We start from the raw sequence: 15162 nt of genomic DNA, 5'->3' as shown, positions 1-15162 counted from the left end.
GTTGTCGCCAAAACAACATGGTTTTCTGAAAGGAAAATCAACTGTTACAAATCTTTGCTCCTTCACTACCTTTATTTCGTGTGTTTTGGAAAATAGACTGCAAGTTGACGCAGTTTATTGTGACTTTTCTAAAGCTTTTGACATGGTTCAACATTCGTTACTTTTGCAAAAGTTGCAAGAGAGAACAGCTTGGCAGTCAACCGAACGGACGTGTTTCGTTGTGCTCCGTGTTTATCAGATATTATTTTCGAAAATGCCGGCTCATTGTGTGAAGTGTGAGAATGCGATAACCCCTACTGTGCAGAGTATAAAATGTGCAATTTGTGCGGCATACTATCACATCAGATGTGTTGATATAACAAAAAATCAACTTGACCTGATAAGGTCTACTCCTGGCTTTTTTTGGAAGTGCCCTAAGTGCTCCAAGTCTACCTCAGCTTCTGTTTCTAATAACAAGTGTGATTGTTGTGACATAATTCCCCATCTAAAGGAAGTAATTGATAAACTATCAGCTACAGTTGAATCTTTAAAAAACCAGTTGTCACAAAAAACGCCGTCCGACATTGGACTTGAAGATATCATTCGAGAAGTAAATGAACGTCAGCTCAGAAAATCAAATCTAATATTTTACGGCTTCGATGAACTACCCCAGCATACGCCCGCATCTGAGAGAAAAATTAAAGATCGAACCCTCGTCACTGACTTTTTGGCGTTTCTTGAAATAACTGGCGATGATACAGTTACGGATCTTGATTGTTTCCGTTTAGGGAAATATGATGTCAATAGAAGTCGTCCTCGGCCCATCAAAATACATTTTAAGGATGAACAGCAAGCTAAAAAAATTTTACAAACCGTTCGTACAAAGACTGCTCAAATCCAGAATGATCGACAACTTAAAAACGTCGGTGTATCCATAGACAGAACCCCACTACAATTATCGTACCTACAGTCAGTCAAAAATGATCTGCGTCAACGTATAAATAACGGAGAGGATAATATTAGAATCAAGTTCATTCAGGGTGTTCCGCAAATAGTTAAGTCAAATTTAAACGCTTAAAGCCCAACAGCTCTTTACTGATTTATTATCAGAATGCTCGTAGTATTCGCAATAGGACCCAGGACTTTTATAATGCTACAAGTGACTCCACATTTGACATTATTTGTATTAGTGAAACTTGGCTGTGTGACTCAATCTCCAACTCCGAAATGTTATGTCCTCAAATCTACACCACCTTCAGATGTGACCGCAACTTTAGGCAACTGGGTATTTCTAGAGGTGGAGGAGTTCTTTTAGCAGTAAATAACAAGTTACAGGCGGAATTACTAAACTTATCGTATCTTCGTGATAACATCACGTCTATTGAAGTAATTGGTTGTAAATTTAACTTTAAGACCAAACCACTTTGTATCATAGTAGCTTATTTCTCTAAAACACCATCTGTAAATGACTTGTCTATATTTTGCAATTTCTTTGAAGAGCACTACAATTCAGACAGCAATGATTTAATAATTTTGGGTGATTTTAATATACCATTCTTTAACATGGACATAAATAATAATGTAATGAATACAATTAATAACTTTTGCAGATTCTTGAACTTGACCCAATACAATGATGTGAAAAATTCTTCTGGTAGATTACTCGACCTCATATTTGCTAATGTAAATTGTAAAATCAGTCATGATAATGATTCTATTATCCCTGAAGACAGCCACCACCCTGCTCTGTTAATTTCTGTTGAATTGTTTAACACTTTTCTTAATTTTACTAATGATTACAGCAACTTTTGGACTTATAACTTTAAGAAAGCTAACTTTCAAACGCTTTATCGCGACCTGTTTGATATTGATTGGTCATTTTTAGACAAATGCAATAATGTTGATGATTCAGTTGAACAGTTTTACAATGAGCTCTATAGTACTCTTGATAAGCACGTTCCACGTTATAACTTCACTTCTAAACAAAAAACAACGTATCCCCTTTGGTTCCACTTTGATATTATAAGTAAACTTAAACTAAAAACATATTATCATAATAAGTATAAACAAACCAAAAATGAATTTTATCTAGACAAATTCAAAGAATATCGTAAATGTGTCAAAAAAGATATTGCCTCTGCTCATGAAAAGTATATTGAGGTAACGCAAAATAACATAACCAAAGATCCAAAGAGATTCTGGTCCTACATTAAGTCCAGGAAAGGTGAATCAAGAATTCCGGGTAGAATGACATTCGAAAATGATATCATAACTTCGAGCGGAAAAATAGTTGACGCTTTTGCAACTTACTTCCAGTCATCATACATAACGTCTCAACAAAACTCTCAAGCAAAAACAAGTTCGTCTGATATCCCCGCACTAACTATCCGCACAATAACTGAAAATGATGTTTTGAATGCTTTAAACAAATTAAAAAGTTCACTAACAAGTGGCCCGGATAATGTTCCATGCTTTATGGTTCGCGATTGCAAATATGTTTTTGTAAAACCCCTTTCAACAATCTTTAATTTGTCACTGAAAGTAGTTTCTTTTCCGTCTTTATGGAAGCTCTCAAAAGTCACGCCCGTGTTTAAAAGTGGTGACAACACAGATGTCAAAAATTACCGTCCTATTTCTATCTTGAGTAATTTTTCAAAAGTTTTTGAAATTGTTATATACTCCTACTTATATCCTCATGTAAAAACCTACATATCGCCCCAACAACATGGCTTTATTAATAAAAGATCTACTTTAACTAATTTGACATGTATTACTCAATTTATATCTGATGCTATTGATAAACAATCACAGGTAGACGTAAGTTATACTGATTTCTCAAAGGCGTTTGACACAATCGATCACGGCATTTTATTACAAAAACTTGAGTTATTTGGTTTAACAGGTATGATCTTTCGACTTATTAAATCATACTTATCTAACAGGTGTCAGTTTGTGTATTACAATGGCTGTCGCTCGTTGACATATGATGTGAAATCGGGGGTTCCACAAGGTGCAAATCTTGGACCACTAATGTTTTTGATTTTCATTAATGATTTACCTGCCACTGTAAAAAGTCCCGCCCTACTGTTTGCTGACGATGCTAAGTTATATAGAATTGTGAACGACATCAATGATGCACTTTTTCTTCAAGAGGATCTTGATTCTCTGAATAAATGGTGTCTGGACAATAAACTTTCATTAAACGCCGCCAAATGTAAAATAGTGTCATTTACTCGTAAAAAATGTCCAATTGCCTTCAATTACAAAATTAAAGATAAACTCTTAAGCCGCCACAATGTTGTTAAAGATCTAGGCATATATTTTGACTCAGAATTAAACTTTCAGCACCATATAAAAGAACTTACTGCCAGAGCAACTTCTATTCTTGGTTTCATTATCAGAAATAGCAGGGATTTCACTGATTTAAGCATTATAAAACTGTTATATAACACTTTCATCTTATCTATCCTTCAATATTGTTGTCCTATATGGAACCCAATTTATGTCACACAAATTAACTTACTCGAATCTGTTCAAAGACGCTTTTTAAAATTTCTTTGGTATAAGAAGTACGGTGTCTACCCTGAACGAGGAATCGACAACGAACTTCTCAATAGAGCGTTTGATACGTTACCTTTAACAATCAAAAGGCAAATAAATATTGTCATATTTTTCTATCAACTTCTAAATTACAATGTCGATTGTGCTGAATTGTTAGCTAATATATCTTTTCATGTACCTCGCCAAAATTCCAGAAACATTTCCCTGACGTATACCTCCACACCACATTCTAATACCTTCATTAAATCTCCCATATACACAATGTGCAAACTTTATAATAAGGAATTCTGTATTATTGATATATTCCAGTTTAATAGTTTAAAATTTAAAAAATTAATCATTCAACATTGTTATGCAAAATTAAATGTTTAGCACTGTTTTCTCACCCTGTTTATACATTATAATGATTTGTTATTTTTTGTGCTTCCTTTTGTTAAATTTATATAAGTATAATTTTGTTTTGGTTTAGAATGCTGATTTATTTTGTTCTTTTTGTATTATTTTTGTATTATTTTGTTGCTCTGTAATTGGTTTTTTATTTAAAACTGTTGGGCAATAAACGCTATTATTATTATTATTATTATTATTATTAAAAGTTGCATCGCTTTGGATTATCTGATGGTCTAGTACAAATTATTTGTAGTTATCTGACAGGTCGTGTGAATTATATAGAATATCAGGGCATCAAATATCGGTTATTTCAAAGCAAAAGTGGTGTTCCTCAGGGTTCAGTACTTGGTCCGTTGCTGTTCCTACTTTTTATTGATGATATTATGAAATGCTTCCTATCAGAATACTTAGTCTACGCAGATGATTCAAAGTTATATCATGTCATAAAAATTAAAAACTATCTCAGACAGTGAGACATTGCAGGGGCGGTCGGGCTCACATGACGCTGTCGGCTTGACCCCATACCCGGGACCCAACCACGAGTTTGCGACCGTAAGGGCCTGCTCGCCTAGCCACGTTTCTTCTTGATTGAGGGGTGCTGGGCGGCAGTGCTTGCGATAAAATAGAATCACCGTCGTGGCTAGGAGAACAGCCACGACCAGGAGCCCCAAACTCCGCTCATGCTACAACGCCCCTTATGAGTAATTTTGCTGTGTTCTAGAATGAAATTGATATAATTTTTGCTGTTTGTATTAAGTTGGTCAACAAAACTCAAAGCATTTCTATTTTGTTTTATCTTAGGAATACTGTTATCGTTTCTTGGATCCTTCGCCGTTTTTTTAAGCAGAGGCCTATCAGTCTTCGCCGTATTCTACACCCTGGGAAATATACTATCCATGGCTAGCACATGTTTCCTCATGGGACCTTTTAATCAAATCAAAAAAATGTTTGCCTCAACGAGAGCAATAGCCACAATTCTTGTCTTTGCGTCGTTTATCTTAACGTTGTTGGCCGCTCTTGTGGTAAGTCTGTCATTATTTTTGTGTGCGTGGTTTAATTTGATTCGTTTTCAGCTACATAATGCTATCTTAGCTTTAGTATTTATTATAATTCAGTCATTGGCGATGACAGGCTATTCGTTGTCGGACATACCATATGCCGGAGATGCCATGAAGAAGACTTTTGTCGCGTGTGTAGGGTAAACATGAGGATATCAAAATATGTGTTTCAGTACTTACGTGCATATTTAATGTTGTAATCTATGTCAATTTTAAACCCCCTCCACTGATGATGTATTTATTTTGATACTCTTTACAGATGTATTTGGACTTTATTGCTAATATATTTAATGTTATAATTGATAAATAAGTGGAAGTAATACCGTCATGTTTATTAAAAAAATGCGATTTAGCAATATTTAATGGTCAAAATAATTAAAAAGTATTACCAGTTGACCGTCGGGTCAGGATTCAACAAATAATCGTTGCAAAAATTCTTTGATAAATCGTAAGTACCGAAAAATACGTAAGCACCGATTGTTGTTAACATCACTCTTGGTGTAAACCCTGCAAAAAGACTGGAAAAAAAGTGCTGCAAATGTTACAAATAATGATAACACTCATTACCCTTTAAATCCTTTTTCGTAATAAATTTGTTTCAACACAGTCTTGATTGTGTCCGTCGCGAATTTTTTATCAGCCAACATAACTCGGGTTTTAGCGACATCTAAAGGAGTCGTTGCCATAGCAGCGAAAGCTGCAGCCACGGCACCACAGTTTGCTACATCCCATGAATCTAGAGGAACGTCATTTTTAAAACTGACCCTGTATACTTTTTTTAAATATTCCAAAACGGGAAACTGTATTAAAGAAAATGGAATTTCTTGGATTAACATTGAACCATATCCTCTATACAAGCCCTACAATCCTTTTATTACTTTTTGATAACCAATTGAATTCAAAATCGACTTTTATTAGTCCTTCGGATTTAACAGCATGCATGAAAATTCTCATAGAGGTGTGTTTTATATTTGTAGAAGTTTGTCTGCGCTGCTTTACCACCTCCACTGGGGCTCCAATTAAACAGGATACCTATAATTCGAGCTCGTTTATTTAAAAAATTTAAAAACAAAATATTCTACTATGGATTACGTGCAATGTTTCGTTATTTTGTAAAAAATAAGGTAATAACACATACGATTTCACCAGCTGTGGCTGCAGTCATGTAAACTAATGGTAAAACATCAGAGTCCACCCTTGGTTCAACGTAATATTTAAAACTTTCATACGTCAAAAAAAATAAGGCCGCTTCTGGAGCACTTCCTATGGTTTGAGGTCCAATGCCTTTATAAACATGTTTGAAACCTCCGGTTTTAAAAAAGCCTCGTGCGGACTGAAGACGTGTTGTTAAAGTATCTAGAGGAAAAAGGGTTGAATCAACAGCGAGGGCGGCGGCTGCTCCAGCCTGTGCATAAAATTTTGAATAGTTGGCGTATAGTTGGTTGCCTACTTTACTTACAAATAATGCCGATAAATACACATTTTTTTGATCTTCTGACATTGTGTCACTATTGTCTAAATTTAGATGTACGAAATTACACATAGGACTCGGTTGGTTGCACCTCACTAATGCATAGTGCACTACGACAATTACCCAACCAGTGTTGCCAAGTTGCTACGCAATGGACTGGATCGGAACTTTTCGGTACATATCGCGGATTTAAATTTTGCGTCAATCTTTTAATTTTAATTCAAAATTGGTTTTAAAAAAGTCCACTGTACTCTGATCCAAACTATTTCGGTGTACAAAATAGTGGACCACCATACAAATATTCAAAACAGAAAAATTACTTACTATTTCGTAGAACCATTTCAAAATGATTGTATTTCATGTAAAGAAGTGGGTTTCACGTTTCCGTCTATCTGTCTGTTGGGGAGTTTATGGAACACTGTGGAATCTTGGCCCTGTAGATGGTTAAATTCTAACTAAATTTGTTTGTCTATCTCAATGATCAATTAAATCACGACATCTCAAAATTTAGCTCTTGGGAAAAAATTCTAATTTTCACAAAAATATTTGAAAATTTGTCTCAGAAAATATAAAACTGACTGCTCCGAAGTCTACCAGACGTTTAAAGATCGTGGTAAACATTGTGTAAATCGTTACAAAAAATTTATTTGGTTGGTTTCAACTCAAAATTTTTTGGAATCGATACACATGACGGACGCACAGACAGACAGGTTATAAACACGTGTAATTTTAATATAATCTATTTTAAATTAACGGTATATCTAAAGTTTTTGAATGATTATACCTTAAGTTATTGTAGTATTCACATTTCATAACTCCTCGTTCGAGATTTAAAATAGTTCATTTATGGAATTTATTAAACCCATCCTTGATCCGTTTTGAACCAAAGGATCTTGAAAATTTTCATCAGTTAAATTAATATATTATCATGGACTAGAAATGGGAGGTGCATTTTGTGTTTGTATTATGTATATTTTGATTGTGATCGTATTTAATGTACGCCTTGTTGTGTTCATTATGCTTTGTTTTATTTGATGCAATCTTGATGATTTTAATTTAATCATTAACTTGAATTCATGCGTAATTTAACTTCATGTAAATCCTTGTTCTTCAAAATGGCTGATAGAGCGTGGCATAATTTAATTTATTGGTTGTTTTATTTCTTGTAATTATAATACTCAATTTGCTACTAAAACTAAAAGTTTTTTTCTCCCTCCGTATTCAAGTGAATCTTTATCTGCAATACCGATTTTTAAACCTTCTGAACGAGGTTGTCTAGTTGGCTGTGTCCTTTGCGGGGATGGAAGTAAGCCTCCAGAATGAGGATATTTAAAGAAATCCGAATTTCTGAGGAAACCAATTAAAACCCATTGTGACATAGTCTTCCATACAAGTATTTCTTGTCAAAATGCGTAAAATTGAGACTCGGGGGTCCACCGGGACTACTACTACTATTATTATTTTCAATTTTGCTGGCGACATTGGCGTTTTAAAAAAAATACGTTGTTTTTTGAATTTTGATGACGCTACTCAGAAAAACAAAGCCATTTAAAAAATTGTGGAAGCTTATTTTGACAGAATTTCCCTCGCCTTAGACGTATTGTCCGACAAATTACGCTTCTTTAAAAAATCACTCCATACAATTAGATTTGGGGATTTTCGTTTTATGATAACTGTTAACCTCTATAAAGTGCTATAATTAACGTCCTCGCAACTCCTGCATTTTTAAATATGAAATATACTTAAATCAGATAATTGACGGGAAAAATATAGACATTTTCCATTTCTCAGTATATGCTTAATTTTGACTGTGTTTATATTTCGACCGAATTCGAATTAGCACGTACAGATTACAAGCATCCGCGGTTAAAAGAAAATGAATTTTAGTTGCTTTTGTGTCCTCAACGCAAAGGAAAGGACATAAAACAATCTTAAAATATCTTCATGATTTCAGTATTTAGCCGTTTTAAAGTTGAATTATAACATACAATTTTTGATTTTTTTCAAAAAATCTTGATGTGTACGGGAAAAACTCAACGCGGATTTTAAATTACCCACACATATGGAGTATGTAATTCTATAGAATTTAAGGAAAACTTGTTCTGCAAAATTATAAAATGACGTCATCATTGCGATAGAATAGAATCACAGTCGTGGGTAGGAGAACAGCCACGACCAGGAGCCCCAAACTCCGCTCGTGCTACAACGCCCCTTATGAGTAATTTTGCTGTGTTCTAGAATGAAACTGACATAATTCATCGCCACACTCTTATAGCGCTCTGGTGCCGCTGCATAGTTTTTTTTATTAAAATGTTCTTTTGTTGACTGCCATAATGTTAAATTTGCCGCCACACGTCCGTAATAACCTTTGTATTTGCACACAGTTACTTTAATTCAGATTTTTCTTTGTTTTAATTAAATTTGTGATATTCAAATATTTGCATTGATTCAGAACGTTTAATTTGATTTCATTCAAAGTTTGGAAAGTTTTTTTTTTGTAGCTGAGCACGAAGAAGGTCTTCAACCTGCGCAATTTAATCGCAGTTTTTTTTTCGTAATCACGTATAAAATTTGACAACTGGTTCAGTAGTTTCGAAGATTATGCTATTTTTCGCATCCAGGGTTCAGTTTCTAGGAATAAAACGGTATTTACGTTTAGCGTGCGCTACGCGTACAGCATATTTTTATATTTTGCACTTTTACTTAAACCTGTGAAATCCAACTCAACAGATATGTATGTAATTATATATTTAAACTTTATTGCTATTATATTTTCCTGGACTAATATGGCCATGCACATATCTATAAAAAAACTGAGTATAACAGTTACTAGTGAAAAGAGTAAACAAAAATGTCACGTAGTGGTGACCAAATCCGAGTTTAACAAACAATCATTACAAAAGTTCTTTGATAAATCGTATGTTCCAAAAAATATATAGCCGCCAATTGTTATCCACAAAACTCTGGGTGTAAATCCAGCAAAAAGACTGAAATAAATTAAGTATTACCACAACTTTATAAATATCAAAAACCAACATCATTACCCTTTAAATCCTTTCTCATGATAAACTTGCTTCAACACAGTCCTGACTCTCATATTAATCGCAGTTTTTTTATCAGCTAGCATAATTCGAGTTTTGGCAACATCTAAAGGAGTGGTTACAGCGGCGGCAAACCCTCCAGCCACCGCACCACAGTTTGCCACTTCCCACGATTCTAAAGGAATGTTATTTTTAAAATTCACTCTATACACGGTTTTTAAATACTCCAAAACCGGAAATTGTATAAAAGAAAATGGAATTTCTCGGAATATAGTCGAACCAAACCCCCTATATAAACCCTGCAACATCGACTTTAGTATATCACCACAATTTACGTGACAAAGCATACTTTTATCACACCTTCTGATCTAATAGCGTGCATCAAAATTTTTCTGGAAGTGTGCTTTTTATTCGTGGAGGTTTGTCTTCTTTGCTTTACCACCTCCATAGGAACTCTAATCAAGCAGGCCACCTGCACAAAGTTTAATTTTGTTTTGTGACGTCATATTTACATCATACAAAATCACCACTTACGACTTCGCCAGCTGATGCTGCAGTCATGTGAACTAGTGGCAAAGCATAAGATTCGACCCTCGGTTCTACATAATACTTAAAAGTATCATACGTGAGAAAGAAAAGGGCTGCTTGTGGGGCACTCCCTATCACTTGAGGTCCTATGCCCTTATAAACACCTCTAAAACCCCCCGCTTTCAGAAATCCTTGCGAAGATTGAAGACGTGTTTTTAATGTGTCCAGAGGAAAAAGAGCCATATCGACAGCCAGGCCTGCACCTGCACCACCCTGTATATAATTTTCGAAATGTCATTGTGTACAGTTGGTTGCCTACTCTACTTACAAATAAAGAGGACACGTAAACATGTTTTTCAGCTTTTTCTAACATTTTTTAATGTCGTGAAAGTATCAGCGTTTTATTTTTAAAATATTCACTGACTCACTAAACGCAGGAAGCCGGTTTTGCAAAGTACGCACTACGCAAACGTTTTAATTATGCACATTATTTAATATTTAATCAAATGCTTTTTACGTTTTAAATTTCGTAATACATGCGGCAGCGATAACATTTTAATTTATACTTTTTATTTCCGAAATGTTGCTTTACAAGGTTATATAACCTCACTGTATTTCACAACATAACCTAAAAATGCTGCTGACATGACAAGATAACAAAACTACAAAAATCAAAATGGGAAGAAATATCCTCAAAAGTAGCGTCCAAAACGCTTCCTTTAGTATAATATTTCAAGTAAATCAATGAGTTTTTATAACCATGATTATTAAGAAACCTTTCGTTTTAGATACTTTTTCGATGCATTACTTTTGTACTTAATGCATTTATTATTCGAACTGTAGGCCAGGAAGTTTTAGGAATAATGAATGTAAGACTTCTGCTCCTGGAGTCAACCATCCTATTTCTCTCCAAGGAGCCCATAATGAAAGCTTGTTTGACGGACACAAAGTCGCACAATTGGGCACAAGTGATTAATCAAATTTGGCTTTCGTAAGTGATTTTGACAAGTCAAATGATAATAGAATGAACTATTGTAGGGTCCCCATGACTGCGATTTTAAGTCTAGGGTTGGTCTACACATGGATCAATATTTTAAGTCCCACTGATGAAATTTATGCCACCCAGTATAGATTAGGTTGTTATGCTATTGCTCTTTCATGCATAGTAGAGCAAATGACTCAAAGTGTAGTCCTCGTTGCCCAAAGTTTCCTATTTGTTAAACTCAAAGTTGTTATTGAGACAATTTACATAGTGAGCCGTACCATAATTTTCGTCTACTTAGTGATTGGAAGCCCCAATCAAGCTATCAATGCGTTTTCGTGCGCGCAAGTGGCATCAGCAATAATTTTATGTTTGCTGTATTACGGTTACTTTATATGGTACATTTATCGTTTAAATAATATTAAATCAGGGACTAGCGTTAGTACAAAAAATTTTTCTGACATGGACGACTTTCCCTTCACTTCAATCACAGAATTCTTCCCTGGAATGATGGAAAATTATGAGCGTTTTTTGAATAGAGATTTGTGCGTTTTGACAATCAGTTTTGCCAAACAGTCCATTATTAAGCAAGTTTTGACTGAGGGAGAGCGTTATGTGATGACGGTGTCTCCGGTTATGAGTTTCAGTCAACAATCCATGTATGACATTGTGAATAATTTGGGGAGTTTAGCGGCTAGATTTATTTTTCGACCGATCGAAGAAAGCGCCTATTTTTATTTTACACAAATGATAAAAAGGGATGAAGCTGTGGCCAAACAAAATCAAGTAATATGAGTGTCTGTATTGATTTATTTTAAATATTTTTTTGTAGAGATATATCTCAGAATCAGCGACTGTTTTAAGCCAACTTTGTAATATTGTAACTAGTATAGGTTTGATTGTTGTTACTTTCGGGCAAAGCTACAGTTACACGTTGTTGTATCTTTATGGGGGCGACAAACTAGTGGAAACTCATCTTCCAGTTACATTGTTGAGGTTCCACAGTTTCGCCGTAGTATTATTAGCTATAAATGGAGTAACTGAAGGTTATGTTTTTGCAACTATGAATAATAAGCAACTAGATAGGTAAATATATCGGTATATTGTGGCCTGGATTAATATTATTTTTCAGGTACAACTATATAATGGTGATATTCTCTGTGAGTTTTCTAGTCATATCATTCGTCCTTACAAATATACTAGGCCCAGTGGGTTTTATTTTGGCCAATTGTGTCAACATGTTGGCACGAATTATCCATAGTCTTATCTACATTTATAAAAAATATCAGGGAACTACTTACAAACCCTTATCTGGGTTAATTCCTAGTCAAAAATTCCTCTTGGTCCTGCTCATATCCGGCGTCATCACTAAAACATCAGAAGTTATTGTTACATCTATACCTCTTCACATTCTTATTGGAGGGGTTTGTTTCATATCTACATTAGCGGTATGGGCAATTGAGAATAAATCTATATTGAGGTTAGGATATGATAAGTATAAACGACGAATGTCAACAAAAACTGATTAACTTTACACAATAAATGTTATTCTATAATCAACTACTTCTGTTCTTGTAAATTGCTCCAGTGATTGTTCCCGCCCTTTGAATAATGCAAGTTTTGTTATCAGTCTCGAGGGTCACTATTGGGGCGCTACTGTGGGGTTCTAGTTTGGCTGCTTGTTCAGCTATTGCGGCTATAAGCCCGGCACTTTCTGTGGAAGCTTTCCCCTTAGCGCCTAAACATAGTCCTTGGTGATTGACAAACACACAACCGAAGACTCCTGGTTTGTTCACCCTATTAAATATTTGTCAGGGAAGTTTCAAGGAAAGGGCTGTACTTACACTTCGTCCATTACGCGGTCTAAATGTTTTTCCATTTTATTGCTTATTTTTAATTTTCACTGTAGAGGAATTTGACAGCTGACGTGAAAAACAATCACTGTTGCCACAACCAGAGATAATAAATCACCAAATCCGTGTCGCTGTGTAGCTAAAGAATCAAACACGATTAAAAGAATCGTTAGCAGAACACAATATTCATTTAAAACAAAACTGAGATAACATATAAAAGATCGTTTGATTTAACTTTTTCATTCATAGTAATCGCAAATTTAATAATCCTGTCATTTGTCAGATTGTGTTGCCAACCTTATCACATGCAAATTTGAAATTTGCACCACGGCACCAAAAACAAAAGTTGTGCAGTTACATTTTGCTTTTTTTCTTAATACGTGTAGTCATCTTTTCACAATAAGAAACTCAAAAAAAATGTTTAAAATGTTTTTCTAAGAAAATATGAATTTTGCAATTAGGCTCGCCCCTAGGTCTGCCAACAAATTAAAACTTCATTACTATTTAGATCAGAGCAGGTATGGGTGGGGCTTAATTTTTAGTTTTAGAAATTCCCTAGGAGAGCTACCAACTACCAGAAAAGAACTAAACTTGCACATGGTTGCCTATCTTTGACGATTTTCTAAGGGCCGGTTGCATAAACGCAAATCAAATTTAATCTCTGATTAAGAACAGTTGTAACTATGATAACAACAATCGTTACTATGGAGTTAATCAGCGATTAAATTTGATTTGCGTTTATGCAACCGGCGCTTAGTTTCTTTTTTTTTTTAAATTCAAATTATTTAAACGCAATTTCGCGCCGTTGTTTTTTTAGCGTGAAATTTTAATTCAAATTTGGTCACCACAATAGTAGTTTTGATGTTCAATTTTTGCCGTATTTAATGGGGTTGTAGGCGAAAAGTGGATGACTTAAGTTGATTACTACAAACATTTACCATTTTAAATATGTTTTAAGTTTCTCTAATTGCAAAATACATATTTCTTTACAAAAATTTACCATTTTAAACGTGTTTCAAATTTGTAAGAATAAAAAAATCATTACAATTGAGATGGGGTGGGTGGGCGGGGTTAATGTTTGCCTTTTTTTCGTAATATACATAGTATTCTTTGATCAAACGATACTCAAAAACATGTTTTAATTGCTTGTAAAGAAATAAGTATTTTGCAGTTAAGCGCTGCCCCCTTGGTTCACGGCGAATAAAATAAGATCATCACAATTGAGATAAGGCGGGTGGGCGGGCTTACATTTTGCCTTTTTGTTTTAATATGTGTAGACTTCTTTTCACAACATTAAACTTAAAACATGTTTAAAATTAGGCTCCGCCCCATAATTACAAAATCCATATTTCCTTGCAAAAATGTACCATTTTAACCATGTTCTAAGTTTCTTGTTGTGAAAAGATGGCAATGTATATTAAGAAAAAAAAGACAAAATATAAGCCCCGCCCACCCGCCCTATCTCAATTCTGATGATTTTTTTTATTCGTCGTAAGCCGAGGGGGAGCTTTCCAGTTTCACACTGACAAGTAATTGTCCAATGAAATGTTAAATATGCCAACACCATTATTTTAAACATAAATTTCATGCTCTTCTTGACAACTTTTTTTTCTATGATATTGGCTTAATAGCGACTAGAATTTCAGGAAAATAAGGTCAGGCTTTTTAATTTTAATCAATGAAATAAATTGCTTCATATTTTTTTTTTATTTACTCCGTATAAATAATTCTAGAAAAACAGGAACGAATAGGGAAACTACATGAATACAGAAACATGGTTTCCTGAGAATTTCAAATAGGATTGTTTTTATAAAATTTTGGGGTGACGTCAGCAAGTTTTTGAGAAAGACAAATAAACTACTACAGTCTAATACTACATCGTTTAATAAAAAAAAGTCGTCTTTGAAACTTAATTTAAAAAAAATAATGTTGGCAACACCGACGAGTTCCAGTTTTACACACAGACAAGTCACTGTCAAATAAAGTGTCAAATAGCTGCAATGCCAACACCATTATTTTAAAAATACATTTCAACAAAGATTAAGTCTTGATTTAAATAGTAATGATATAAGAAAAGTCATCACAATTGAGATGGGGTGGGTGGGCGGGGTTCATATTTTGCCTTTCTTTCTTAATATCCGTAGTATTCCTTGAACAACACGATACTCAAAAACATGTTTTTATTTCTTGTAAAGAAATAAGTATTTTGCAGTCAAGCTACGCCCCTTGGTTCACGGCGAATTAAAAAATCATCACAACTGAGAAAGAGTGGGTGGGTGGGCGGGCTTACAATTTGCCT

The 15162-nt window shown here is 34.5% G+C and overlaps 3 protein-coding genes across 3 annotated transcripts; 1 reads left to right on the top strand and 2 right to left on the bottom strand.

Moving 5' to 3' along the window:
- Positions 1-5365: 5365 nt before the first annotated feature.
- On the bottom strand, positions 5366-6563 carry LOC135132925 (mitochondrial S-adenosylmethionine carrier protein-like). The gene is made up of 5 exons (XM_064061149.1): positions 6448-6563; positions 6127-6393; positions 5898-6020; positions 5556-5848; positions 5366-5506 (listed from the first exon to the last, which is right to left on the bottom strand). Exons 1-5 carry the CDS (start codon positions 6529-6531, stop codon positions 5374-5376), a joined length of 900 nt encoding a protein of 299 aa, XP_063917219.1. The 5' UTR covers positions 6532-6563; the 3' UTR covers positions 5366-5373.
- A 2544-nt stretch (positions 6564-9107) lies between these two features.
- LOC135132132 (S-adenosylmethionine mitochondrial carrier protein homolog) lies at positions 9108-10623 on the bottom strand. Its single transcript, XM_064060096.1, has 5 exons — positions 10357-10623; positions 10035-10301; positions 9850-9972; positions 9504-9799; positions 9108-9446 (listed from the first exon to the last, which is right to left on the bottom strand). Exons 1-5 carry the CDS (start codon positions 10399-10401, stop codon positions 9314-9316), a joined length of 864 nt encoding a protein of 287 aa, XP_063916166.1. The 5' UTR covers positions 10402-10623; the 3' UTR covers positions 9108-9313.
- On the top strand, positions 10605-12570 carry LOC135132130 (protein RFT1 homolog). Its single transcript, XM_064060094.1, has 5 exons — positions 10605-10764; positions 10817-11019; positions 11067-11796; positions 11843-12096; positions 12143-12570. Exons 1-5 carry the CDS (start codon positions 10705-10707, stop codon positions 12537-12539), a joined length of 1644 nt encoding a protein of 547 aa, XP_063916164.1. The 5' UTR covers positions 10605-10704; the 3' UTR covers positions 12540-12570.
- Positions 12571-15162: the final 2592 nt, after the last annotated feature.

Source organism: Zophobas morio, unplaced genomic scaffold (genome assembly GCF_036711695.1).
Source record: "Zophobas morio isolate AGI-343-1 ecotype UQ-CSIRO unplaced genomic scaffold, CSIRO_AGI_Zmor_V1 ptg000021l, whole genome shotgun sequence".
Classification (NCBI taxonomy): Eukaryota; Metazoa; Arthropoda; class Insecta; order Coleoptera; family Tenebrionidae; genus Zophobas; species Zophobas morio.
The sequence above is the reverse complement of the archived record's forward strand: the minus strand, read 5'-3'. Positions and strand labels throughout refer to the sequence as shown.

Coding starts and splice junctions, on each gene's coding strand:
- LOC135132925 (XM_064061149.1), bottom strand. CDS start 6,531: ATGTGTAATTTCGTACATCTAAATTTAGACAATAGTGACACAATGTCA. Junction 6,021..6,126: donor CAGCCACAGCTGGTGAAATC/GTATGTGTTATT, acceptor CTCGAATTATAG/GTATCCTGTTTAATTGGAGC. Junction 5,507..5,555: donor TACGAAAAAGGATTTAAAGG/GTAATGAGTGTT, acceptor CTTTTTTTCCAG/TCTTTTTGCAGGGTTTACAC.
- LOC135132130 (XM_064060094.1), top strand. CDS start 10,705: ATGGGAAGAAATATCCTCAAAAGTAGCGTCCAAAACGCTTCCTTTAGT. Junction 10,765..10,816: donor CCTTTAGTATAATATTTCAA/GTAAATCAATGA, acceptor CTTTCGTTTTAG/ATACTTTTTCGATGCATTAC. Junction 11,797..11,842: donor CTGTGGCCAAACAAAATCAA/GTAATATGAGTG, acceptor ATTTTTTTGTAG/AGATATATCTCAGAATCAGC.
- LOC135132132 (XM_064060096.1), bottom strand. CDS start 10,401: ATGTTAGAAAAAGCTGAAAAACATGTTTACGTGTCCTCTTTATTT. Junction 10,302..10,356: donor TTTACGTGTCCTCTTTATTT/GTAAGTAGAGTA, acceptor AATTATATACAG/GGTGGTGCAGGTGCAGGCCT. Junction 9,447..9,503: donor CATGAGAAAGGATTTAAAGG/GTAATGATGTTG, acceptor AATTTATTTCAG/TCTTTTTGCTGGATTTACAC.